At 43.2% G+C, this 25,656-nt stretch overlaps 1 protein-coding gene across 1 annotated transcript; it reads right to left on the bottom strand.

The window, feature by feature from the left end:
- Positions 1-12,847: 12,847 nt before the first annotated feature.
- LOC122474534 (protein YIPF6-like) lies at positions 12,848-13,574 on the bottom strand. Its single transcript, XM_043565453.1, has one exon. It carries the CDS (start codon positions 13,559-13,561, stop codon positions 12,848-12,850), a length of 714 nt encoding a protein of 237 aa, XP_043421388.1. The 5' UTR covers positions 13,562-13,574.
- Positions 13,575-25,656: the final 12,082 nt, after the last annotated feature.

Here is a 25,656-nt window from a genome sequence, read left to right as displayed (position 1 = left end):
TCCCCAGAGCTGTTTGTTTAAGTTAGAAAACTTGAGTAGTTCCTTTGGGTATAGTGCAACCCCATACTTCATACTTCACGAGTAGGGGCCTGGTGAGAACTCAGTTTAGCTGGAGCAAGGAGGGGAAGTAGGGGTAAGTCCTCTCTTTGTTTGCTCAGCTGTCATAACAATCTGCCATTCCACCATTATACCTCCATTCCTTAGGTGTGGACAGGAGATAGTGTTCATTCATTCAACAAATACTTATTTAGGACCTACATGAACGTGATGATTGATTCACAGGCAAAGGCAGACAATAATCAAATAAATATGTAGTCGTTCAGGCCACTGGTTTTGGAATTAAATAATTCTGGATTCAAATCTTGATTCTGCTTCTTACTAGTCATGTATAACCTTGGCAAGACCCTTCACCTTAAAGAGCCTCCATTTTCTCATCTGTGAAAGGGGATTAAAAATGCCTACCTCTGATTGATATTGTAAGGATGATAGAGGATACATTATATGGTGGTCAGCATACAATCCCCAGCATGTAGCTACTACTATTATTCTTAATGATTTTCTGGAATTTATTAGGGCCCTTAGACCATCAAAACACCCTCGTTGGGGTCATGCTTTTAGATATATCACTTAAGATTATAGAATTATCAGACAACACAGAAAAAGAATAGAACATGTGACAGAGATTTAAGGTCCGGGGAGGGCAGAGCACCTGAGGTCATAGGACCAGCAGAGATGAACAGAGGATTAGCAACACAAGGCCACAAACACTCACCTGGGGCCATTCCAACATGCTGCCTCAGGTGTGCTCTGTGCTTGAGGTTGGATGGAGAGTGAAGGACTAAGGTGCCCTTCGAGTCTCTCAACCAAACTGGCTTCCATCATCATAGCTTTCTGCCCTGCATTTCCCTGTTTTTTGAGGCCCCAAATGTGCATGACACACTGAAATAGGTCACCTGTGGGCAGATTTTTGGGCAAAATTCAATGCTGAGTCCAGGCTTTGCCTTGGTGAACTTTGCTCATCAGTGATCCATCTGGGAAGCTGGTGTTCCTCCCCCCCTTTTCTTGGGTGTTGTCAGAAAAATGAGAAACAAGTGAAAATGACTTTGTAGGCTTCCAGTAGAGTCAGTCTACAATTGGTCCAGGCAAACTGGACTTGCCAGGAGACATGAGTGAAGGATTACCTTAAAATTTCAGTTTCTATGTCCTGGACGTATCCATAATCTAATGGAAATGCAGTGGTTTGCTATAAAAATGAAGAGTACGTGAATGTTTCATTACCAAGTGGAACAATCAACCAAACCTGTCACGCAGCTCATGAGCAACAATGTCACACATTCCTTATGTCATGTCCCTGGGGAGGGGGCAGTAATGCAAGGTTGCCCTGGCTTGTCTCCTTCCCGTAGACCTTCATGAACAAACTGGCAGTGGCTGTTGTGAAGGATTCTCAGAAGGACCTTGGCCCTTGTGCTTCCAAAGTTTCTTTGTTACTTTTTTTTCCCTTCCTTCCTTCCTTCCTTCCTTCCTTCTTCCCTCCCTCCTTCCCTCCCTCCCTCCCTCCCTCCCTTCCTTCCTTTCTTCCTTCCTTCCTTCCTTCCTCTCTCTCTTTCTTTTAAGTTAAAAGACAAATAAAATAAGAAAAATGGAAAAAACATGCATCCAAATTCCCAGTCTACTTTCTTGTGGCCTCTTGAAGCCAGTGGACAACTGAATATAGTCACAAACACTCTGCTTCGGGTGATGGCCTTTGTTCACCATAATTCCCCTTATCCCATCTTATGGATGAATGAACTGAAGCTTGGAGAGGCTTGGCAGCTTCCTCAGCTGGTGAGCAGGGAGCCAGGGTTTGATCTCAGGAGCTGTAACTCCAGACAAGGCAGCACACAGAGCTGTACCAGACCCGGGATTGAAGGCTGGATGTCAGTAAAGATCATTAAAGACAATTGCAGAGGACAACAGCCAATGCTTTATGCTGCAGTCCTGGGGACAGCAACCAAGGCACCACAGTCCTCCCTGGGGCCCCACATCATTACCCCTGGCATAGTCCCTAACCCTCTGTCACTGTGTCCATTCAACATTTCTGGAAAGTGCCTCCTGTGTCTGTGACTTGCACTGCCTCATGGGGAGATCTTCCCTTCTCCCCCCAGGAACCACAACTCTCTTCTCCTAGCAGAAGACCTCCCACTCCTGAGTTCTTTCTTCTAGAGCAGGTCCTGGGTGCCGTTGTCAGGGCTGAGGGGAGACTGTATCAGATGCTGAGAGGGGCCCTGTAGCCACCTGCAGACCTGTGTCATGTGTGTCACAGGGCAGTGGTACTGTCTGAAATGTCAGTATTCTTTTCCCGTTTGCATTCCATTTCTAGGGACTGGTCCCCTCTATGGCTAGGGACATCCTTGTCTCATGGAAAATGAGGATTTCAACAGCAGGAATGCAAAGAGGAAAAGAGTCACTTTTCAGCACTTGACGTCTCATTTAGAATTCCTGAGTCCAAGGGCTCTGAAAGCCAAGCTTTGAAGACAAAATAACGAACAAACAAACAAACAAAACCAAAAGATTTCCTAATTGCAGGGAGAGAGAATACCTCCTATAATGTGTCTGTCATCAAGGAATGAAGTGTCTATTGCTTAGTGGAATGGGACAAGAGGGGAGAAGGGCAGGGGATTCTCAGACTGAGGACAGTAGCCTGCTTGTACTCATGCTATGTGAAGCTGGTCTAGCAAGGATGGGCTATGGAAGATTCCCAGGCATCCTGGAATGACAAAGGGCTGGCAAAAACAGAATGTTTATAAAACTCCAGGACCCTTGCACAGCCATGGGGAGAAGGAGGGGCTCCATGAATGAAAGACACTAGATTTTTCATGGTGGCTTTAGGTCACATTGATTTTAAGAAGAATAAAGGAATATGGTAGTTCTCAATAGTGTGGAGATTAATCATGCCCAAAGTCTGGGTTACAGACATAGTTGAGTATGACAAAGGCTAATTAGTTCACAGAAAATGGAAGGAAGTGGCAGGGGGTTGATGCATTCTGGGGAATTGAGGTTTACTCTCCCTCCTTAGGCTTGTCCTAGGATTCCAGTGGATACACTTTCACTTCCAGTTCTACTCAGATACTAACAAGGATTAAGGTTAACACACATTAAAAGAAAATGCCAGAGTCTCTCTAATAGGTTAAGCCATTTTGGCTGCATCAGCTTATGTGCTCAGTCCTGGCTCAGTGCTTTAGTTTCTCAGTCCTGGCTGATGAACTCCTTCCCCACACCCCACTCTCCTCCACCCTGTGTTGTGTGCATTCCTGTTGCAAAGGGGGAACTGTTCTAAGGTCAGTTCCCCATGATTTTGTATAGTGGATGCTTAGTGAGCTCAGGGGAACCCAAGAAGTCTGGGCACAAATCCAACAGAGACTGTGCCAAATGGTGTTACTGGAATGGTCAGACTTGGTGGCAAGGATCACCTGCACAGGAGAAGATCCCGCCCCAGGTACACAGGGCTTGGGTTGAATACAGGCGAAATGTGGGCCCCACAGTCTCCTCCTCTAGGCACCTTACAGCAGTCTACACAGCACACAAGCATTTGCAGGTAAGATACACAGCCTCCCCCACCCCTGCTGGCTCAGAGCTCAGAAGATAGGATGAGCAGGCAGAAGGTCCTGAGTTATGATAGCACTTGGATGGGGTTGTCCAGACTCAGTTACCTGTGCTCAGATGTGCTCAGCAGGTGGGAGCAAGATGGAACCCACTTAGGGAATTTCCCTCCCTCAGTTACTTTGTGAGCCATGGGCAGGCATACACACAGAGGCCCCCATTCCTGGGTAAATACTTGAAGTAGAAAATTAAAGCAAACAAACAGGGAAATAGCACGTGTTCTGCTTCCTACTTATGCAAATACACTCTTCTGACCACCTGGAAGGAGGGACTGGCTTAGAATTCTGATTCCTCTTGTTCCCTGCTGTTCCCACCCCCCTGCCCCCCCACTCTTCACAACACTAGCAGCCACACCTGCAAGAGGCCCACAGCCATGGACACTCCAGCCTCACCTCTGCATCTAGCCACACCAGCCTGCCTGTGAGGGGCGGGTGGGGAAACACACAAGAGAATATTCTAAGGCAGGAGCCATCTTTAGGAAATCCATAGCCCCTGCTCCTCACTCCCAGGCATTACTACAGGACAGCCTGCCATTCTTAAGGTTGGGCTTCATTTACTTGTTACTACTTCCCTGCCCTAAAAACTTTCAGGGAGCACTCTGGCCCAATGTCCAGGTTCAAATTAAATGCTGAAAGCTGGAAAAAGAATTTAACAAAAGCACCTGAGACCGGCAGTAAGGCCCACTTTTTGCCAACCTCTAGGCTCCATCATCAGGCGCTGCAGGTCAGACATTCTTATCCAATGTTCTTTACAGGTGTACCCTACAGCCCCACCACCAAAGAATTGGCGTCCTCTGGGCACCAGCAGATCTTTTAAATTATAAAGCTTTTTGCCCCTGGTTTTAAAGCGTCCTACAAGAGGGGTGCTTGGGTGGCTTAGTCAGTTAAGTGTTCCACTCTTGATTTTGGCTCAGGTCATGTTCTCATTGTTCATGAGCTTGAGCCCCATATCAGGCTCTATGCTGACAGTGCGGAAATTTCCTGGGATTGTCCTTCTGCCTCTCCCCTCCTTGAGCTCTCTCTATTTCTCGAAATAAATAAATAAACTTAAAAAAATATATCCTACCAGCTGTGGAGAGAAGTAGAATAATGACTATTCACTACCCCCCCCCCCCCCAACTTCACAGAGGAAACAGGACTAAAATTCCCCTAGGCCCTCCTACAAATGATCTGCAAGAGGCCAATATTCAGGGGCTAATAGAAGCCATGTTTCAGTTGGATACCCAGAAAGAAGGCTTTTGTTAAAATGCTTTACACAGACTTTACAAAGGTATAAATCTTTTGATTCCCATTTCAGTGCAAAGTCTTTCTGATATAAAAAGAGAAACAAAATCATTTCATTAAAAAGATGGGCCAATCCCTTGATATTCAATGTATAATCCAGTTCTTTGGGAAATTAGAAACAACCATCTGTCTTCCAAATCTCCGCAAGACCTGAAATACAACCCTAAAAGCAAGTCCAAATCCACATGTATTTACCAATCCTCCAAATGCACCTATTCCTCTCAAAATGTTTGTGGATATAAAAGATCAGGGTATGGGAACAAATTGTCCTGTACTTCAGGAAAAAAAATCCATTTTCATGTTTTTGTTAACATTTACTTATTTTTGAGAGAGAGAGAGAGAGAGAGAGAGAGAGAGAATGTGAGCTGGAGAAGGCCAGAAAGAGGGATACAGAGGATCCGAATCAGGCTCTGCACAGTGAGCTCAGACCCGATGTGGGGCTGGAACTCACAAACCATGAGATCATGAGATCATGCATGACCTGCTGAAATCAAGAGTCAGCTACCCGGTGGCTGATTGACTGATTGAGCTACTCATGGTGTCCCAAGTAGGATCCATTTTAAATAGCAGTTATTCTGAAACTCTAGAAAAAAAGTGTACATTATTTTCTCTCTTCTTACAATTATAAATCTTGTCTTAAAATGTAAAGACAGCTCGAATCATCTGAGCCTGGCCGGGAGTAGGGAAAGTGGCCTTTCAAAAAATTTTACTTACTTGCTTACTTACTTACTCACTTGATTAAATTAGCGAGCTTTTTAAAATACAAACTGCTAAAAGGGCTCTTCTTCCCAGACTCTATCACCTCCGATATCAGTAAGATATGCTTTTAATTTCTACCTTGGAGAAAACTTAAAACACTCTTTCTGCAGCTTCCTGATATAAATTTTCTACCCCCATCTTCTCCAAGACCTAAAGCCATTCTTTGAAATGCAAACTGTAGAGAAAAAGGTGTCATCAGAAAAAAAAAAGTAGGGGCGCCTGGGTGGCTCAGTCGGTTAAGCGGCCGACTTCGGCTCAGGTCATGATCTCAGGGTCCGTGAGTTTGAGCCCTGCGTCGGGCTCTGTGCTGACAGCTCAGAGCCTGGAGCCTGATTCGGATTCTGTGTCTCCCTCTCTCTCTGCCCCTCCCCTGTTCATGCTCTGTCTCTCTCTGTCTCAAAAATAAATAAACATTAAAAAAATTTTTAAAAAATAGAAAAAATAGAGGGAGATATTTGAAAAATGTGCCTATGTCCTCTCCAGAAAATTAGTATTTTTTTACTATCTATCTTGTCTGTGTATATGTCTGCACATGTTGTAAATGCGGGATGATTTCTGTTCCTCCAGATGGTATTGCTAACATTAAGTTGTGAAAGAGCTCTATGTAGTTTGGAGGTAAGTGCTTGTAGAAATTGGGCATTGTAAACCTCAAAAAGATAAAAAAAACACCTGAAATGTTTTTCAAGTTCATGTGATCTTGGAAAATATTTGGTACTAAAGGTAATTTAAGGTTATTGATTTTATTAAAATAGACGTATCTTTAGAATTATCAGCATTAAATATGAGACTTTTATTGTGTGTTTGCTAAGATTCAAATAAGTGCAGGCTAGCTCTATTGCAAAAAAGGTATTAGGATGGAGATATATATTTTTATTAGAGAAAAGAAGATTTTTCTCTTAATGTGAGGCTGATTGGGGGCAAAAACAAACGAACGAAACAACAAAAAGTTAAGACTATCTGAATGTAAGAAGGAAAGTTGTAAAAGGTTTATAGAAAAGTAATCTTTGGAGAGGAGTTTTATGTTTGGTCAGTACAAGCTAAAATTAAAATAATCTTGGGGCATCTGGGTGGTTCCATCAGTTAAGTGCTAGACTCCTGATTTCGGCTCAAGTCATTATTTCACAGTTCATGTGATGGAGCCCCACATAGGGCTCTGTGCTGACAGCACTGAACCTGCTTGGGTTCCTCTCTCTCCTTCTCTCTCTGCCCCTCCCCAGGTGGTGCTCTCTCTCTCTGTCTCAAAAATATAGATATTAAAAAGAATTAAAAAAAATAAATTTAAGTAAAAAAAATTTTTTTTGAGAGAGAGAGTGTGTGTGAGCAGGGGAGAGGTTCAGAGGGAAAGAGAGAGAGAGAGAGAGAGAGAGAAAGAGAGAGAGAGAGAGATCATACCAAGCAGGCTCCACACATATCATGGAGCTGGACTCGGGTTTTGATCCCATGATTCTGGAATCGTGACCTGAGACAAAATCAAGAGTCCCGAGGCTCAACCAACTGAGCCACCCAGGTGCCCCAGAAATGAATTTTGATATTAAAAGCATCCTGGTGTAGGGTCCTACTTTGGCTCAGGTCATGATCTCATGTTTTGTGAGTTCAAGCTCCGCATTGGGCTCTGCACGGTCAGTGGGATTCTCCCTCCCTGTCTCTACCCCTCCCCCACTTGTGTGTGCGCGCGCACTCTCTCTCTCTCAAAATAAATAAACTATATAAAAGAAAAAGAAAAAAAAAGCACCCTAGTGGAAAATTTGTTTCTCTTTGTTAAAAGAACAAATATTTCTTGAACTAATGGTTGGCTGTTCATTAAAAATTATAAACAAAGGGGGGCGCCTGGGTGGCTCAGTTGGTTAAGCGTCCCACTTCGGCTCAGGTCACCATCTCCCGGTCCTTGTGTTCGCGCCCCGCATGGGGCTCTGTGCTGACTGCTCAGAGCCTGGAGCCTGTTTCACATTCTGTGTCTCCCTCTCTCTCTGATCCTCCCCTGTTCATGCTCTGTCTCTCTCTGTCTCAAAAAAAATAAATAAACGTTAAAAAAAATTATAAACAAAGGTTTTTCTTTACCTTCAAAGTTATCTGCTAAAAAAACAAAACAAAAAACCGGATTCTATATACCATGAAAATACTTTTCTATGTCTATCTGGATTTTGAAAACTTAAGAAAACTGAGTCTTTCTATTAAAAATCTTAACAAATTTTGCTTATAACTATATAACCTTTGACATCTTTTTTCTTTTCTTTCCTTTTTTTTTGCCTTTGACATCCTTTATTGTCACTTTGTTAAATGCGTAACTACTGTTACATAATGATCTATGATCCCATTTAATCAAGTGTTCAAACCTTTTGATGTGTATGTGTGTATATATACATATATATACACATATATATACACATTATATATATATATATATATATATATATATATATATAATATAGGAACATTTAAAAGATTTTCTGAGAAATTAATTAGCCTTTCTTGGTGTGTTAAAAATGACAAAAAATTAAAGCATTGTCGAGTAAGTGATGCTAAATTCTGTTAGATTATAATTGTATAGAGATGTTATTAAAATAAGTGTTTCAAAATCGTATAAAATCGTATAAAGCCCACAGAGACCTGATGTCCAGGTCTGTTATTATATTGAAGTGTTGTGTGTCATAGAAACAATCAAATGTCCTTGTCAATTGTATTGTCATGAACTCTCACCAGTTCTTTAGCCATGGCAGTTTTCAAGCTTTTTATTATTTACAGACATTTATACTTCTACTCAAATACTTTTATAAAAGCTTTCTGCCAATGTGTTTCATCTTCAGTGAGGCTCATGAAAAAAATAAAACATAGAAACAAAACCAGAAACTAAACCTCTGAGTATAGATTTCTGACAACCTTAAGATCATAAAACTGAGCTATGTAAAAATATCCAGAACTAGTGGAAAAACTGGATTCAAGCAGAACAAGACTTAATAACATGGGACTGAATGAACCAAGGAGGATTGGTAGCATTTTTATGACTTCATGCTCACTTAAAAAATGTTTTGTTTTCCCAGAGTTAAGGAAACATTTTCTTTTAAGCTAACTGACTTCTAGCAATTTGATGTATTACACTGTTGTAAGCAGGATTGAAACAGCCATCTTTTCTCCCCACTTGAACCCTCCAAAATTCAGAACCTCACTGAGTACTCTTATATTTTATGGCAATGTATTTATTTGCATACATTCAGTAAGAATCTGTTTTCCTTAGAACAGGGACACATTGGAAACACTGGTTATATGACCAAGGCTTTGAGTGGAATGTCCTACCTACCTGGGAAAGACATGCACAGACTCAGATCTGACCAGACAGCTTTAAGGAACTAAGGTTGACTTTATGGAGCCTATAAAGCCCCAAGAAGATGTCAGAAGATGAAATCATATGTCAATCACTATTCTTGCTGCACTTAGGTAAATAATCAGGCCAAGTATTTTTCAAAACTAGACTTATTTTGCAAATAATATTAATTTGACTACCTTTGGTAAAAATGAAGTGATTATAGAGATCATAGAGATTATAGAGATATGTTTCAGACACAGTTTTGTACATAGTAGATTCTAGTACTGATCATCATAACAACTGGATTCTGATTTCTACAAGTGTCTTCCCATGCCTGGCAACAATTCTCCAAACCATCATTTTAGGGACTGTGCCTAGGGTACTGATTTTGGGGAGGTGGTGGGGAGGTGTGAAGTCCCTTGGCTGCAGCATAAAACATTAACTATTGTCCTTTGCAATTCTCTTCCATTATCTTCACTGATTGTCAGCCTTCCATCTTGGGTCTGGCACAGCCCTGTGGTGCTAAGTGCTTTCTGGTCTGGAATTATACCTTACAGCTCCTGAGATAAAATCCTGGCTCCCTGCTTGCTTGTTAAGGAAGTTCCCAAACCTCTCTAAGCTTTAGTTCATTCATCTGTAAGATAAGATAAAGTTTATTATGATGATCAAAGGCCATCAGTCAAAACAGAGTATTCCTTGAGTGAGCCATAAATCCCAGTTGTCTACTGGTTTCATGAGGCCACAAGGAAGTAGACTGGAATTTTGGATGCTTTTTTTTTTTTTAATCTCACTTACCAGAACTTTGTCATATTTTCAAAGTGATTACTTGTTTTTTAATTTTTTATTTTTTAACATTCACACATTTATTTCTATCCAAATTGTCTCAGAAATTAACAGTCTAATGAAGAGTAACAATGTCAGTATTTTACCTGGAATAAAACAGCTGCATGAAATGGATGTCTGATCATATCATGATAGCATTTAGATACATTTCAATGACTTGATGACCCAAAGATTTGAAATGACAGGAGATTTTCATTTTCATCTCCAGGAATAAACAGGAAGTCCAGGTACGGTAAGTAGTTAGCTTATAAAAAGTGTACAATTAAATCTTCAAATACAAAGGCTTGCTAACCTTCTCATCACATCTGGGGAATACTTTATAAAAAGACAAATATAGTAAACAGTTAAATGCTTACCAGTCCCATGCTCTGGGACAAGCCCACCTTGCCCAACAAAACAAAACCCCATCAAAATAAAAAGATCCAATTGAATTAATGTAATAAGCCTTTTAAAATGCAAAAGACTTGAAAATTAATGGTATGGCTGACATTTATGACTACATGGCACATTCAAATATTTTTGCAGTTGAGTTTTTATAATCTGAACAGCGATTAAATCCAGTCTTTACCCTTCCTATTTCTAAAGAATATGACAGTGGAGGCTCAATCTCAGAAGCAGGAGCAGCAAATGACAAGCCACGACAGTAGTGATGCACCACACTCGGCAATGATCCACCACATTTGGTAATGATGCTCACACACTTGAGTTTCATTTAAAGCATGAAAATTCCCAATTCTTGGAAGAGGGTTTCCTTTGTTAAAATCCCCTTCTCTTCTAGTCTTTCTTTCTATAATTAGCCATGTGCCTTTGCAGCAAATCAGGGAAAGCTGTGTTGAGGATTACAACTTCCAGATAATCAGGTCTTCTGCTACAGAAAGCAATGCACTTTTTTTGCATATATTAAGAAAATATAATTTATGCCATAAAATGGATCGTTCATTTTGAGAAAGATAATCTCCATTTTACCCACCTTCATTTAAATCAAATAAAATCATTCTTGAAGTCACCAAAGAGCAACAGGTTAATTACAGAACAAGCTGCCTTAACACCCAATATGTATAACCCCCGCCACCCACCCCCACACAACCCCTTACTTCATTTGTGGCCCTAAAAATTCCTGACCAAAATATTTAGCCTGAATAAAATTCAGCAGATAATTCCCTTTTGAGAAACAGTATTATTTTTTTAAATTTTACATTATAACCATTGTGACAGAGTATGAAATAACTTTGGAAGAGAGATGTTTTTGGTAAGAAGTTAGAAAATTTCAGACAATGGAAATGGATGATACTTTTGGACCAATCAGAACCAGTTTCAAAATATTTTCTTTACCACTTTAAGACTGAAACATTGGCTTTGTGCTCACGGGTTTATTTTGAAATTTAGAAGGGAAGCTGAAATAAAGATATAACCAAAAACTCTGGACAAGGCTGGGACAGAGGGGACCAACTTTGTAATGCTCTGTAATTTAATATCACTCCAGGAACCCATTTGTCCTAGTATTGTTCTTAGTTAAGCTGAGAATGGAGAAAGTGTGTTTTTAAAATTATATATCTATGTGTAGATAGTCTTTAGATACAAAATTAATAAATATTTAAATTCCATGATAAAGAAAAAATGTGGAATAAATTCCTATTTTTATAAGTAACTGTATATACAGTGAATGTTGTCTGCCTGACTCCCAATCTTTTGTCTACTAAGAGTTCTTCAATGTGCAATTTATAGAAGGCAATAGCTCATATTACCTTAAAGGAACCCAGTTTAACTTAGAAATCAGCCTTTCCAGACACTCTGCTCCCTGAAAAGCCCTCACACTTGTGTGTATAAATAGCTGAGAATACAAGCAGGTGCACATGTGCAAAAAAAGTACTTTTCTAAAGAAGAGTTAATTAGATTTACAAATAAAGTCTAAAACCAAGAAAATATATTGCTATTCCCCAATCCGACAAGCACATCTAATGAAAAACTGCTAAGCCCACTATGAAAAGGTGGCAGCTGTAAACCTAACTCATTCTACGTCATGCTCTAAGCATCTAGCTGTTCTGTGAACCAGCCATCAGAACACTAAATCCCTCCGTGTTCACATGGTTAAGTGCAGGCTTCTGATTTAGCTTTACTTTCTAGTTAGAGGCCAGACTACGCAGAATAATTCTTTAGAGTTATGCTGTATCCAAACTACCTCCTACTGTTAAGAAGAAAGTGCCCACATGATAATATGAATGAAGGACTAAGGTCTTCCACCTGGATAAGTTCAAGCACTGGTCCACAGAGAGCTTTAATCAAAGGAAAATTATATGGTAACTGTGAACAGTTTGCATATTCAGAGCTGGGGGGGGGGTAAGATGAAAAATTAGAGTGTCACTGAGGTGCTGTTAAGCATGGCAGAAAGGTGACTATATGGAAAGACTAAAGAAGCCAATTCTTTAGCTGCCCTTTGCTTTTTAAAAAAGCAACAAGTGTAGAATTTTCCCCTGTCAAAATCTGAACACTGGTGAATGCATGTTTTCTCCTACCCAATTATGAAACCCCTTCCCAACCTCTGTCATTGCCTTTTTAAGCCTAAGAGAGAAATAAAAGAAAATGGATACAGACTATCCATTCTTATTTATGAAGAGAGAGGCATATTCTAATAGTCATAAGGCAATGTATTTAAGAGCTGCACCTGAACTGGTATTCTCAAAACTGAAAATACACTTACTAATTCTATTCAACTTGCAGGATGTATCCATGTGCTTTCTAAATCATTGGTTGTCACTCAAATGGACCACAGTGACCCTATCATGCCTTAAGGCAGCACTATACTGTGTATACTATGTATTTTCAAGAAATGACATTAAGAGGAAAAGGACAACCTTTCGAACATCAGTTCCTTATATAAGTGGCGATGGTGCTTTATGGCTCCCATTTCATCTCAAAATATCTCCAAAATTAGACAAAAGAGGGCCAGAGGCAAAGCTCCATGGTGAATTGTATCCTTCAGATGAGCTTTCAATTCACTGACTTTTGATTTCCATTTTCTGATTTACTTGGGAGTGAAGGTGAGAATCATCCAATTAATGACAAAATAGAACAAGAAAACAAGATAAATGGCAAGGGCTTTGCGGTTTGGAGGCTGGCTATCGGCAAGAAAAGCTGTAGAGGCTGCTATAGACCAGGCAAACATCACAATCACCACAAAAAGCCAGACCATGAAGTTTATTGGTCCCTGCTCGGCCAAAAGGACCAACTGGCAAACCAGCATTGACACTGTTAAGGGAAGTATACGGTAACCCAGCACACAGAGGCTTTGGAAAAAAGATAAGTTTCTTTCAAGAAGTTTTGAGTTGAGGGTGGTGGTAACTGCACGAAACCAGACAATGACAAAGACTTCTGCAAACTGGGGCCCTCCATCCTTTTCACTATCTACAGAGCTTCTTTGAAGCATTGATGCAAGTGTCACACAAAGGATCAAAGGGCCCCATAAATCCCAATCTCTCAAAAGACTATTACTTTTTCTTGGGTACAAAACATGCATGAATTTTTTCCCAACAGCTTTTAGATCACGCATAATAGTATTCTGAACAGATTCATTTAACGTGGATCTGTCAAATTCCCGAATGTGAGATCTCATAGGAATGGTGAATTCTCCTTCTTCCACGAGGATGTCTTGTGAGATGGATATATCAGAAAGGCCTGCAAACAGGGGCCTGGGCCACGTTGTCCCTGGCTCTCCCGAAGACTCTGCTGCTTTCGCCATCTTGGCCCTCCTTCTCCCGGGTTGCTCCCTACTTGTTTTTCTTAATTAAAAAACAGAAGAAATTGCTGGGAGGACAATGGCCAAGGTCCCTCTGAGAATCCTTAAAAACACCCCCTGCCAAGTTGTTCATGAAAGCTCTAATGGGGGGAGACAAGCCAGGGAAATGATGCATTCCTGTCCCATCCCCAGGACGACCATGTAAGCAACATGTGACACTATTGCTCATGAGCTAGGTCGCTGGTTTGGTTAGTTGTTCCACTTGATAATTAAACATCCACGTACTCTGTATTTTCACAAAAACCCTATTTTCCATTAGATTACAAATAGGTCAAGACTTAGACACTGAAATTTTAAGGCAACTGTTGACTCATGTTTTCTGACAAGTCCAGTTTGGAGAGTGAATCCACTAGAAGTGGAGAAAGTAGTTTTTGACCTGCTGATTATTTTTCTGAGAACGCGCAAGAAAAGAGGGGAAGAACACCAGCTTGATCACTGATGAGCAAGATTCACTGAGGTGAGTCCAGGAGGCAGCATTGCATTTTGCCCAAAGATCTACCCACGATTGACCTCTTTCAGTGCATCATGCCCATTTGGGGACCCAGTAAGCAAGGAAAATCTGGGCAGAAAGCTATGATGATGGAAGCTGGTTTGGTTGAGAGACTCCAAGTGCACCTTAGTCCTTTATTCTCCATCCAACCTTGAGCAGAGAGCACACCTGAGGCAGTGTGTTGGAATGGCTCCAGCTGAGAGAGTTGTGGCCTTCTGACCCTAATCCTCTGTCCATCTCTGTTGGGTCCTGTGATCTCAGGTGCTTTTCCCTCCCCAGACCTCAAGGGCTTGTCATGTGTCCTATTATTTCTGGACTGTTTGACAGTTCTCAAATCTTCAGTGATATATCTTAAGATATGACCCTAACAAGGGTGTTTTGATGATAAGGGCCCTCTTAAATACCAGAACATCATGAAGAATAATATAGTAGCTATATGCTAGGGATTGTATGCTGACTGCCATATAACTTATCCTCTATAATCTTTGCAATACCCTTCAAAAGTAGTCATTTTAAATCCAGAATGTCATTTCAGCTAAGTTCCCAAACTGGTTCTTTTTTTTAATGTTTATTTATTTTTGACAGAGAGAGACAGAACATGAGCAGGAGAGGGACAGAGAGACAGGGAGATTGAGAATCTGAAGCAGGCTCCAGGATCTGAGCTGTCAGCACAGAGACCAATGCGGGGCTTGAACCACAAACCGTGAGATCTTGACTTTGAGCCAAAGTCAGACAACCGACTGAGCCACCCAGGAGCCCCTCAAAGTGGTTCTTTTTTTTTTTTTTAATTTTTTTTTCAACGTTTATTTTATTTTTGGGACAGAGAGAGACAGAGCATGAACGGGGGAGGGGCAGAGAGAGAGGGAGACACAGAATCAGAAACAGGCTCCAGGCTCTGAGCCATCAGCCCAGAGCCCGACGCGGGGCTCGAACTCACGGACCGCGAGATCGTGACCTGGCTGAAGTCGGACGCTTAACCGACTGCGCCACCCAGGCGCCCCAAAGTGGTTCTTAATATAGAACCTAACTGCAGTTTCCACCTACCCCCCCCCAATGTAATATTAACCTGTCAGCCAAGAATTTTTCAATCTAGTCCAATGAGTCTGCCACTTGGGTCCTCTCCGTCCCTCAAAGAGGTGAGGTAGAAACCATGTTTTGTCCCCTAGAAAGAGCACTGCCAGGAGCAATCCTTTTCCTTTGCTAATAACTCTCTGGACACCCCCTTCTATAAAGTCTTCCATTTTGTACTACTCCTGGATGCACATCTCTATATGCTCAGTGGGGTCCTGCCTGATTCATGAAGCATTTCAGAAAGACACTTAGATCTCCAAATTTATTTGGTTGAATTTTGTTAGTTACCAGGAGGAAAAATTTCCTCTGCCCTTTAAGTTGGGCTAAGAATCTAAGAGTTGCAGAAGAAAAATCAAATTTAGTTTCATACATACAGGGAACCCATGTTGTCATGGAATTCCAAAGACAGGCAACATGAGGCTCACAGGACATCCTGAGATAAGGAGAAAGGTCAGGGCTGAGGATACAAAGAGGAGGGAGACCATTGGCAAGCAGGATGTTTGGAAAACAATGTTTGTCCTGTTGTGTAGTTTAGTTTCTTAGGGAAGGAGCAATCTGTAGGCTAATGTCCCCTTCCTTCTACAGACAGATAGTTGAGGGGAGAGGTAAAGAGTTTTTCCTGAATCAGCTGGGTTTTGGTTTCTTTTAACTCCAAAACAATCTTTTTGCCAAAGTGGCCCATCTTGGAGCAGTCTGCACTTGGCCCCTGCATCCACATTTAAAAAATTTGCTCCAAAACTTGAGATTTAATCTACTTGTTTTTAACAATTTTGTGCAGATTACTTACAAAGTTTTATTAGGCATTAGACAAAGTAAGTTTTATCCTAGGCTATTATTTTATTTATTTATTTTTTTGTGGCTGTAAGAACTTATAAGAGATAACTTATTTGGTTAGTGAACTCAGGTAGAATACAAGTCTGTTTATTTACTGTTGATAACTCTAAAGATGTGTTTGTGTTAATTAAACCATCAAACTTAAAGTACCTTATCAAGTAATTTCTTAGATCTTTTGAACTTGAAAGTATTTGGGTTGGTCTCTACCTTTTGCAGTTTTAGAATGCCCAGTGCTTACTGTCATTTGCCTTTGAACCAGGTAAATAGAGGTCTTCACAAGGGAATTTTAGCAATGCCATCTGAATGTGGAAGCGTTTACAACACATAAAAATGTGAACGTCAATGTACAGAGTCGCAGACTTTATAGCTTCTGGTGTAAAATTACTGTCATGAAATAGGTATAAAACTTACTAGTTTGGGGGAGCCTGGCTGGCTCAGTTGATAGAACATGTGACTCTTGATCTCTGGGTTGTTGGTTCAAGCCCCATGTCGTGTGTAGAGATTACTTAAAAAATAAAATCTTAAAAAAAACCTTTTACTTTGGATCTGTTTTTATTTTTCTGTTTGGTAGAATAAGGCCTAAAAATTAAAAATTGAAAAAAAATTAAAACAAAAAAATTCCAGCAGGCTCTGATGATCAACTTTAATTTTGGTGTAAGTTTTTCTTATAGAGTTATAAAAATTTTAAAAAATATATTATCAGTTTTTAGCCAGGAAAACCAATAACATTTCTGGCAGTATTAAACAACATCATGGACCTGAAAGACATCCTCCAAAAGGGTGTAAACAGTACTACTTTGACAAGATCTAGAGCCACTCCCAAAGATAGCTGAAGAGAGACCCCAGGCAAGTGGAAAGCCAAGCCACATTCTTAGGATGTAAAACCAAACGGACAAGAAGGAAATAGTTATTCCTGGGGAAAAAAGGATCCATAACTAATGAGACTGGACTTGGAAAGGAAGGGATAATGTGAATTTTTATTTCTCAGGAGGAATTGATTTAAAAATGAAAGAAAAAGGGGAGTCTGCATGGCTCAATTGGTTAAGCATCAGACTCTTGATTTCAGCTTAGGTCATGATCTCATGGTTTGTAAGATCAAGTCTCTAGTCAGGCTCTGTGCTGCTGGCATGGACCTTGCCTGGGATTCTCTTTCTCCCTCTTTCTCTTTCCTTCCCTGGCTCTCAAGTGCAGCCTGTCTCAAAATCAATAAATAAACATTTTTAAAAAATGAAACAAACACATACAGACAAATAGATAAATAAATAAATAAATATGAAACAAACAAAAAACTCTTGGGGGCCCTGCTCAGGTTTAAGAAATGTTTTACTGTGGGCGGGGCACCTGGGTGGCTCAGTCTGTTAAATGTCCAACTTTGGCTCAGGTCATGATCTCATGGTTCCTGGGTTCGAGGCCCATGTCAGGCTCTGAGCTGTCTGCACAGAGCCTGGAGCCTGCTTCAGATTCTGAGTCTCCCCTCTCTCTGCCCCTCCCATGCTCATGCTCTGTCTCTGTCTCTCAATAATAAATAAATATTAAAAAAAAAAAAAGAAATATTTTACTGTGGGCCTCAGTTCAGTCCTTGACCAACAATGAAAGGCCTCTCAGGAGGATCACCTGTGGTGTCCTGTAAAAAGGTGAGTGTGTCTTCAGGTGGAAAGGCATCTGGGACAGGAAAGTAGCAGATGCAGCACTCAGGGCAAGGAGGGCTAAGGAGGTGGAGGACGTAAGTCAGTCTTACAGTCTTTGGTCTTAAGCACCTGTTGTGTTTCTAATTTTTCAGTAGGCTTTTGTAGTGAATCTTTCAATGCAGCTATTTTGGAATACTGAAGGCTTTTGGAGTCTTCTGCATATGCATTAAAATAAGTACCCCATTCTGTTTATTTAAACTGAGAAGCCTGACTTTCATGTATACATCTTAAGTGAATAGTTCTGTCCAACTGGAAATTCCCCATAATGGCCACTATAATTCTAGGTTATTTTTAATAAATGTTTTCATCTTTCTAGATATCTGTACCTTCTGGGACTACAGTTCTTAGACAGAAAATAAGCAGGTGTGTGAAAAGCTAGCACACCTGACTCTAGAATTTAAGGATCCCAGTAGTTATGGCTTTGGGTTTTGTGGAGCCAAGCTAATACCTGAAAGGGAGGTGTCATGGGGTTGAGGGCTGTGCGGTGTGTCACAGGGTACCAAGTTATAGGAAAATTTTCTTGAGGCTGACAGGTGACCTGGTGTCCGTCTAACCTGTTCTATGACCACCTTCTGCCATCATGGGTGTCTCTTTGAGATGGTCAGAGCTCTAGCAGCCTTTAAATGCTCAACCCATGCCCATTGAGTTTTGTGGTTTCTTGGCTTTCAAGACCTGCTGGCAATAGCCTTTATTTATACAAAACAAGACAGGCAAATACGTACCTTCACTTATTAGCATGTGTCCTGTCACTATGAAAGCCCTGTGAGCACCACCGCCCATTCCCTTGGGAACCTTGGTAAGGTTTTCCACATGGAGAATGTGGCCTGAAAGGCGGGGGTTTGGCTCAGGGCAGATCCTTCTGTCAGCTCAGTGGGGCTGCGCCTGGCACAGTTGAGGTGCTGGGCCAGTCCTGAGGGGATGGGCCACCCCCAAACAAGCTTGGCCACCACCTTTTGGTTTAGAGGTTCAGAGCTCGCAGAAGGTGCTGTCCTTGAGCCTGGCCCCATCATACGCCCCACCTACTGGGCTGTGGATGGCCGTGCCATGTGCCCCTGTCCACATGCCCTGGAAATGGAAATGGTTGCAGGGTGGGGAGCAGTTCTGCAAGTCTCCTGCAAATCCCACGTCCTCAGCCTTCCTCCCCAGCCCTGTGCAAACACTTGGGAGTATTTCTTCTCTATCAGGGTGGCTCTAACATCTCAGAAGAAAGGAGATAGCTTTTAGACAGTTTGGTTTAATTAGAAACTCATGTGTTTTGCTTTCCTAGGTTTTGAAACATGCATCCTTCTCTCTTCCTGGCTGCCCTTTGCTTGGGAATAGCCTCAGCTGCTCTGCAACTCAACCAGAGCTTAGATGAACTATGGTCCCAGTGGAAGGCAACACACGGGAAGCTATATGGCATGGTTGGTAACATTTAAGCTGCACAGAGGGACCACCGCAGAGAACAGTCTGTGCTGGTCGGAGTTCATAGCAGGGAGTATGTTTTTTTTTTTTTTTTTACATTGATGTAATATTTTTATTTGAGCTACTATCCATATTCTGGTCACTTGACCTAATAATAGCCTATGGTAACATTTTCATGCCTTCAATACAAAGATCCAGTCTAGAGTTAGGTATTGCATTTAGTTGTCAGAATTTTTTAGCCTTTTTTAATCCAGAATATTTCCATAGCATATCTGTCTTTTTTTAAATTTTTATTTATTTATTTATCTATTTATTTATTTATATGAAATTTATTGTCAAATTGGTCTCCATACAACATGCAGTGCTCATCCCAACAGGTGCCCTCCTCAATGCCCATCACCCACTTTCCCCTCCCTCCCACCCTCCATCAACCCTCAGTTTATTCTCAGTTTTTAAGAGTCTCTTATGGTTTGGCTCCCTCCCTCTCTAACTTTTTTTTTCCCCTTCCCCTCCCCCATGGTCTGTTAAGTTTCTCAGGATCCACATTAAGAGTGACAACATACGGGATCTTTCTCCGTATGGCTTATTTCACTTAGCATAACAAGCAGAAAGTATCTTCTTGAGGCTGATCTTACCAAGGCAGTAAGCAGGGCACTATAACTGTGCACAACATGGGCATATGTCCTGCTGTGTGATTGCTGGAGAACAGCTCCCAGAAGCATCAGGCCACCCCTGGCTATGGTTTCTCCTCCTTTCTTTGAGCATGTCCACTTGGTACAGTAGAGTTGGTTTTAATTTTTTTAATGTTTATTTATTTTTGAGAGACAGAGACAGAGCATGAATGGGGTAAGGGTAGAGAGAGAAAGACACACACACACAGAATCTGAAGCAGGCTCCAGGCTCAGAGCTGAGGGTACAGAGCCCAACACAGGGCTTGAATTCACGAGTATGAGACGATGACCTGAGCCTAAGTCAGATGCTTAATGGACTGAGCCACCTGGGTGCCCTGAGTTGGTTTTAAATAGAAATAAAGATGATTAGGGAGAGTTTAAGATGACAGAGCAGCATGGAGACCCTGAATTGTCTTATCCCTGAAATGCAGCTAGATCACCACCAAACCATTTTGAACTCCTAGGGAATTGATCTGAGGATTAGTGCAACAATCTGCATAACTTGAGCTACAGAGCTTGGCAAGTCTGCGGTGTGGAGAGGTGAAGTGGGGAGAGAAAGGTTGCGGAGGGAAGGGGGCCATTTTCATGGAGAGAGAACAGAGAGAGAAAGAGAAATGGGGAGAGTATGGCACATTGGGATCATGCACAAAAGGCACACAACCCCCCATCCAAAAAAAAAAGTAGCTGGAGAGAAAGAGTGAAAATACTCGCAGGAGACTGAACAAGAAATCTGTTCCCCAAATCATTTACAGGGAGAAAGAAGAGGGTTTCAATACCACCAAGATTCTATAATAAGTGAAGAGCAGAGTCTGAAATTTTGGAGCTCAGTGCCTAGTGGTGCTCTGGTGAGGAAGCAGGGCGAATCCCCAGGAACAGGCAGCAGGATCTGAGGTGTCCCTGTGCCACATGGGGAGAAGCAGTTTCCCTGCTTGGTGTGCATTTGGTAGAGGCTATAGGGCCTCCCTGCAGGCAAAGGTCCCACAGGACCCCAGAGAGCAGCCACGTTTGCGGGTATTGGGACAAAGACACCAGACTGCGGCAAAACCTGGTGCCCGCTGTATGTTGTGGTTTGTCATAATCTCTGAACCTCTGCTGCTTCCCGACCGCACAAACGTTTTCTGGGGCAAACCAGTACTGGCCATTTCTCAGTGAGACCCTCCCTCAGAGAGTTGGCACGGGTCCGAACTGTGGGAGTCTCTGAAGCGTGTGGTTTTAAAACAACACCCCATCTGAGATAAAACTCTGGAGGAAGGTGCCGCCGGGCAAGTGAACAGCTTGGACACAGACCGGGTAGAGGCGGGGAGTGGAGGAGGCCTGAGACAAAGAGGGGTGGTTGATTTTGGGTGAGTGAGAGCGCCAATTTCCAGTGCCAGACTGGAGAGCTGGGTAATCTATTTCCACTTGTACACTGATCCATCCCAGTAAACTAAGCGGTGTCACCTAGTGGAGAGCAGAACTATTACACCAAGCCTCACCCAACTGCGCCCTCCAGGCTAAAGCAGCTGGACCATCCTGGGTCAGGAGGGAATCCCCCCCGAGGCTACACCCCACACTCCAACAGACCCTGTTCTGGGGCCAGGATCAGGCTGGGGGTGGGAGAGCAGGCTGGCTGTGAGGCTGGTTGGAGCAAGGGCAGTGAGAGCCATCCCTGACCGTGCAGGTGTAGAAGTAGGCTCTCTGGGTGCACAGAGCACCCACCCACACCATCCTATCAGAGTTCTTGTTGGGTTTGGTGTCAGTGTTCATGTGTCTGTGTCTCCTCAGGACACGGATCTGGGCCGGGTCCACACCTTCCTGTTCCCTGCACTTTGCTCAGCCCATGGGGGCCTCCATAAATGAGCGAGTGAGTGAACCTGTGAATAATCCTGCTTCTCCATGTAGGGCTGAGAGAGGACAGTGGGAAGGTTACGGGGTCCTCTGGCCCCATACAGCATCGTGTATGTACTTCCTGATGCCCCTTCTCAGCATCTGGTGCCATCACGGTGTCATGAGGGAATGGGACCCCTCCACACAGAGGGGCAGGGGCCCCTGGGCCAGGCTGACAGGCTGACTCTGGTTCCCTTTTAAATTGACAGCTTCATGGGAGTTACTCCACCCCATTTCTTGTGCACCAAAATACCATGGACGCGGGCACATCCCTGGTGACAGAGAGCATGCTGGTTGTTGCCAGAGCCCGGGCAGGGACAGGGGGTGACTTGTTATAGCTATGGAGCTTCCTTAGGGGATGGAAATGCTCTGGAACCCAGAGCAGGGCTGGTTGTACACATTGTACACATAGTAAAGCCACAGAGTTTCAGTCCCTCTGAAATGGCTAAAATGGTCAGTTATCTGTTGTGTGCACTTTACATGAATTGTTTTTAGATGCAACGGGACAGAATCAGACATGGGTAGCATCGCTGACCAGGGTACCACTTTCAGGTGTAAAATAAGTAAGTCCCAGGATGTACTGTACAGGATGGAACCACAGTTCATTACACTCTATTGCATATTTGAAAGTCCCTAAGGGAGGAGCTCTTGAAAGTTCTTATCACAAAAAGCACAGACCAGGCAGGAATTCTGAACCTGGGGCAAAATTTAAAATCTGCTCAGGGCCTTGCCTTTTTCTGTGAGTAACACACCTTCTGTCACCTGTGTTCAGGATACGCACTGAGGACCCTTCCTCCAGTAGCTGTGACCCTCCTTAATATCCAGGGTGGAATCAAAAGCAGCTGTTGGGCCCCTCGGGGTCTGGGAAAACCACCCTGGTGGGATCCTTAAGTGTCTGCAGCTGAGAAACTTCTTCAGAAGACACTGTCCCAGCCTCTCCTCCACCAGCTCCACAAGGTTCCTGCCCTCACCCCGGCTCTGGAAGCCAGCACATAGGCGCCTCCTCCCCGGCTCCTGTCTCTCCACTCCGTGCTTGCTTTGTGCTGTCTCCTGTCATGGTCTAGGAGGAGTGCTGGCTTTGCGTTGGTTGCTTGGCTCGTGTCTCCTAGTGCCTTGGTGGACTTAGGTGTGGTCAGCCTGGCTGTGGGCCCTGTGTCCACCCCCTTCCTGGCCTGCACTTGCAGATGTCCCAGCAATAGCAAGGACAGGCCTCACTGAAATCATGGTCACAGAAAACAAAAGTCCACATCACAAATGTGTAAACTGCACATGGCATCGTGTTCTATTGGGAGGAAAGGTGGGACCCAGCCCTTGAAGACACAATGAGTTTCGATGAACACAGCTTCCAGATTGCACAGATCCAGCATTGGCCTCAGGATGGGTCCTCGCCTTAGGATTTCTTCTTGGAATGCTGGGCACACCCAGTGACTTGAGAGCAGAGGGCAGCACAATTGGGTTCCTATGGAATCCTGTTCCTGTGCATCTCAAAGTTGGTGATGTTGGAATGAATGCTCCGTAATGTGGCTTAATGTTGGGATTGCGCACTCACTCACATGGAGCTTTGTTGGGATTTTATTTCTCCAGATCCCCCCAAGTGAGGAAATTACCTTTGGGAAAATAAGAATATAGCCTCTCATTGATTTTCCATAACAGTTTCAATTTTGTACCTCAAATTCACTTGTGTACATGATATCACATAGTGTCATATCTGTAGCCACATCAAAAACAATGGTATTATACATGGTGTTTCTGTGTGAACCCTCTCTCCATTGAGGAAGGACATCTGAGTTGAATTTGTTGGGAACAGGGGACAGTTTACTGAGGTTAACATGCCCTTTCCACTTATTTTTTGTGAACACAGAAGAATTGCTACTTTGGGAAGAAATAATACCAAACTGGATTGATGTCTACAATGTTGCTCATACATATTGCTACTACTTTCTGAGCACCAAGTGTGTGCAGAGCACTGGACAAAATACAGTACATGTGACACCTCATAGATGTCCACACGAGAGCCTACAGGGTATCTCTCCACAATTTCACTGAAGCCTGGAGGGGCCAAGCGGGCTGCCCTTGCAACACAGCTGGCAGTTCATGAAGCATCTGGTTCTTTTGCCAGTGCCTAGTGATGACTTCAGCATAAAGGCAATTTCATACATGCATTTTTCATTTTCTTCTGTAGTTTTGATTTGATTTATAAATGTAGGATGGGTTACACCTTCTCTGAGGGCAGCAGTTTTCCTGATTTAATGATTAGGCTCAGACTCTGAATATGAATCAGGCCAGTGCTTCTAGTTGTAGGTCAAGTTCCCTCACAATTCCTGCTGTTCCCCCTAGAGGGAGCCAGCTCCCTGCTGTGGGGTTAAATTTATTCCAGTCTGAACCACAAGGGAGGCAGGATAGGATGAGAACTTGTGTGCCTGAGTGAGAGACAGAGAGAGAGAGAGACACAGAGAGAGAGAGAGAGACAGAGAGAGAGAGAGACCGAGACTGAGAGAGACAGAGACAAAGATTGGTGACAGAGAGACAAGGATAGGCAGGGAGAGAGACAGAGATAGAGAGACAAAGAAATCTGTTTATATCTGTTACCTGGAAATTTCACAGGTCCTCATGGGTAATGAAGATTATGCTCCAGGAGCCTAGGAGTTACCCTGAACCAGCCACACAACAAGTGACACATGGTTCCTGGGGAGAGAGAAATGTTATTTGCTACTCACCCCTCACCCCTCAGAAGTCATGTCTCCATTCATCTTCTTTCTCATCGATTTTCCCTAACTTGAAGATTCTGCAAGTAGATTCTTGACAAAATGTGGCCCAGGGTGGCGGGATTATCCACAGGTGTCACTGTGGGTGGCAGCATCCTTCAGCCACTGCTTAGGGAGACTTGGGACTTGGGGCCTGGTGACAGAAGGTTCTGTCAGGAGGATGTGCCCTTTGACCCAGAAGCCGCCCCAGCTGCAATCAGCACAGCGATGCAGCGGGTCTCCCGGGGAGGCTGCTGACCTGGTCCAGGTGCCACACTTGTGTCATCTCACCGGATTCTCCCGACTTGGTGAGCTTGTGTGATAAACCCCCTTCGGGGAGAAGTAACCCGGGGCTCAGAGATGTAATGTGCTTGTGACGAAGGCAGAGGCTGAGACCCAGGGTCTGGCAGTGCTGTGCACATGGGTGAGGGAGGGAGGAGGAAAACTGGATTTGCTGCCACCATTCACACTTGAAGAGATGTCACTGGACAAGTTGGGTATTTGGGCCTCTTGCAGAGGGCTACTGCCCTCTGTCCCCAGAGAGGAGCACAAGGGAAGGTCTTCTGCCCAGCTTGCAAAGGGGCTTCTCCATCAGGCCACTAGGGGCCAGCAGTTAGCAAAAATTAATGTTTTCCCTCTGTAATTTTAATGTCTCCACATGAAATCATTATTGTTGTAATACTGTGTACAACTCTGTCCCAATCTTTTGTCCTCCCGACAAAAAATTCCTGCAGGATGTGCCGGGATGCCTTTCATTTGGCAAATCTGGTTTGCTCCTAGGAAGCCGGAGGCCGTGGTGCCACTGAGACAGTCCATCCCTGACGGTGCTTGTCCAGGACACAGGCTTGACGCCACGGGGAGTGGACAGACCCCTTCTCGGGAAACCTGAGAGCCTTCGCCACTTGGACTAAAAGTCTGCAGAGAAGCACACTGCGACGGGGCCCACGTTGCCACTGAGGGTTGCGTCATTTCTTCTTTACATTTCTATTGGCCAAGTGTCCTACTTGTATAATGAGAGAGACCTATTCACTTAAGAGTAACTGTTCCTGCTTTTCTCCTTCCTGCCTTGAATTTTCCCATTGGGCTTGTCCTCAGTCTGAAATCTTTGCTCTTATGCAAGGGCTCACTTTGTGTTTGGCTCACCGACTGTGAAAGCCAGGCAGCCCGGGGGAAATGGTCAATTCTTCAGGACTTTGCAATGTGTGTTACTATTCCCTGCAAACCTAAGGTGCTAACTACAGCTGTATCTCAGCTCCCCGGGTCCCTCCCC

The sequence above is a fragment of the Prionailurus bengalensis genome, chromosome D4, assembly GCF_016509475.1.
Source record: "Prionailurus bengalensis isolate Pbe53 chromosome D4, Fcat_Pben_1.1_paternal_pri, whole genome shotgun sequence".
In the NCBI taxonomy this organism is placed as follows: Eukaryota; Metazoa; Chordata; class Mammalia; order Carnivora; family Felidae; genus Prionailurus; species Prionailurus bengalensis.
This window is presented reverse-complemented; position numbering and strand designations above follow the sequence as displayed.

Excerpts from the sequence above, each read along its gene's own strand:
- LOC122474534 (XM_043565453.1), bottom strand. The coding sequence starts at position 13,561 with ATGGCGAAAGCAGCAGAGTCTTCGGGAGAGCCAGGGACAACGTGGCCC.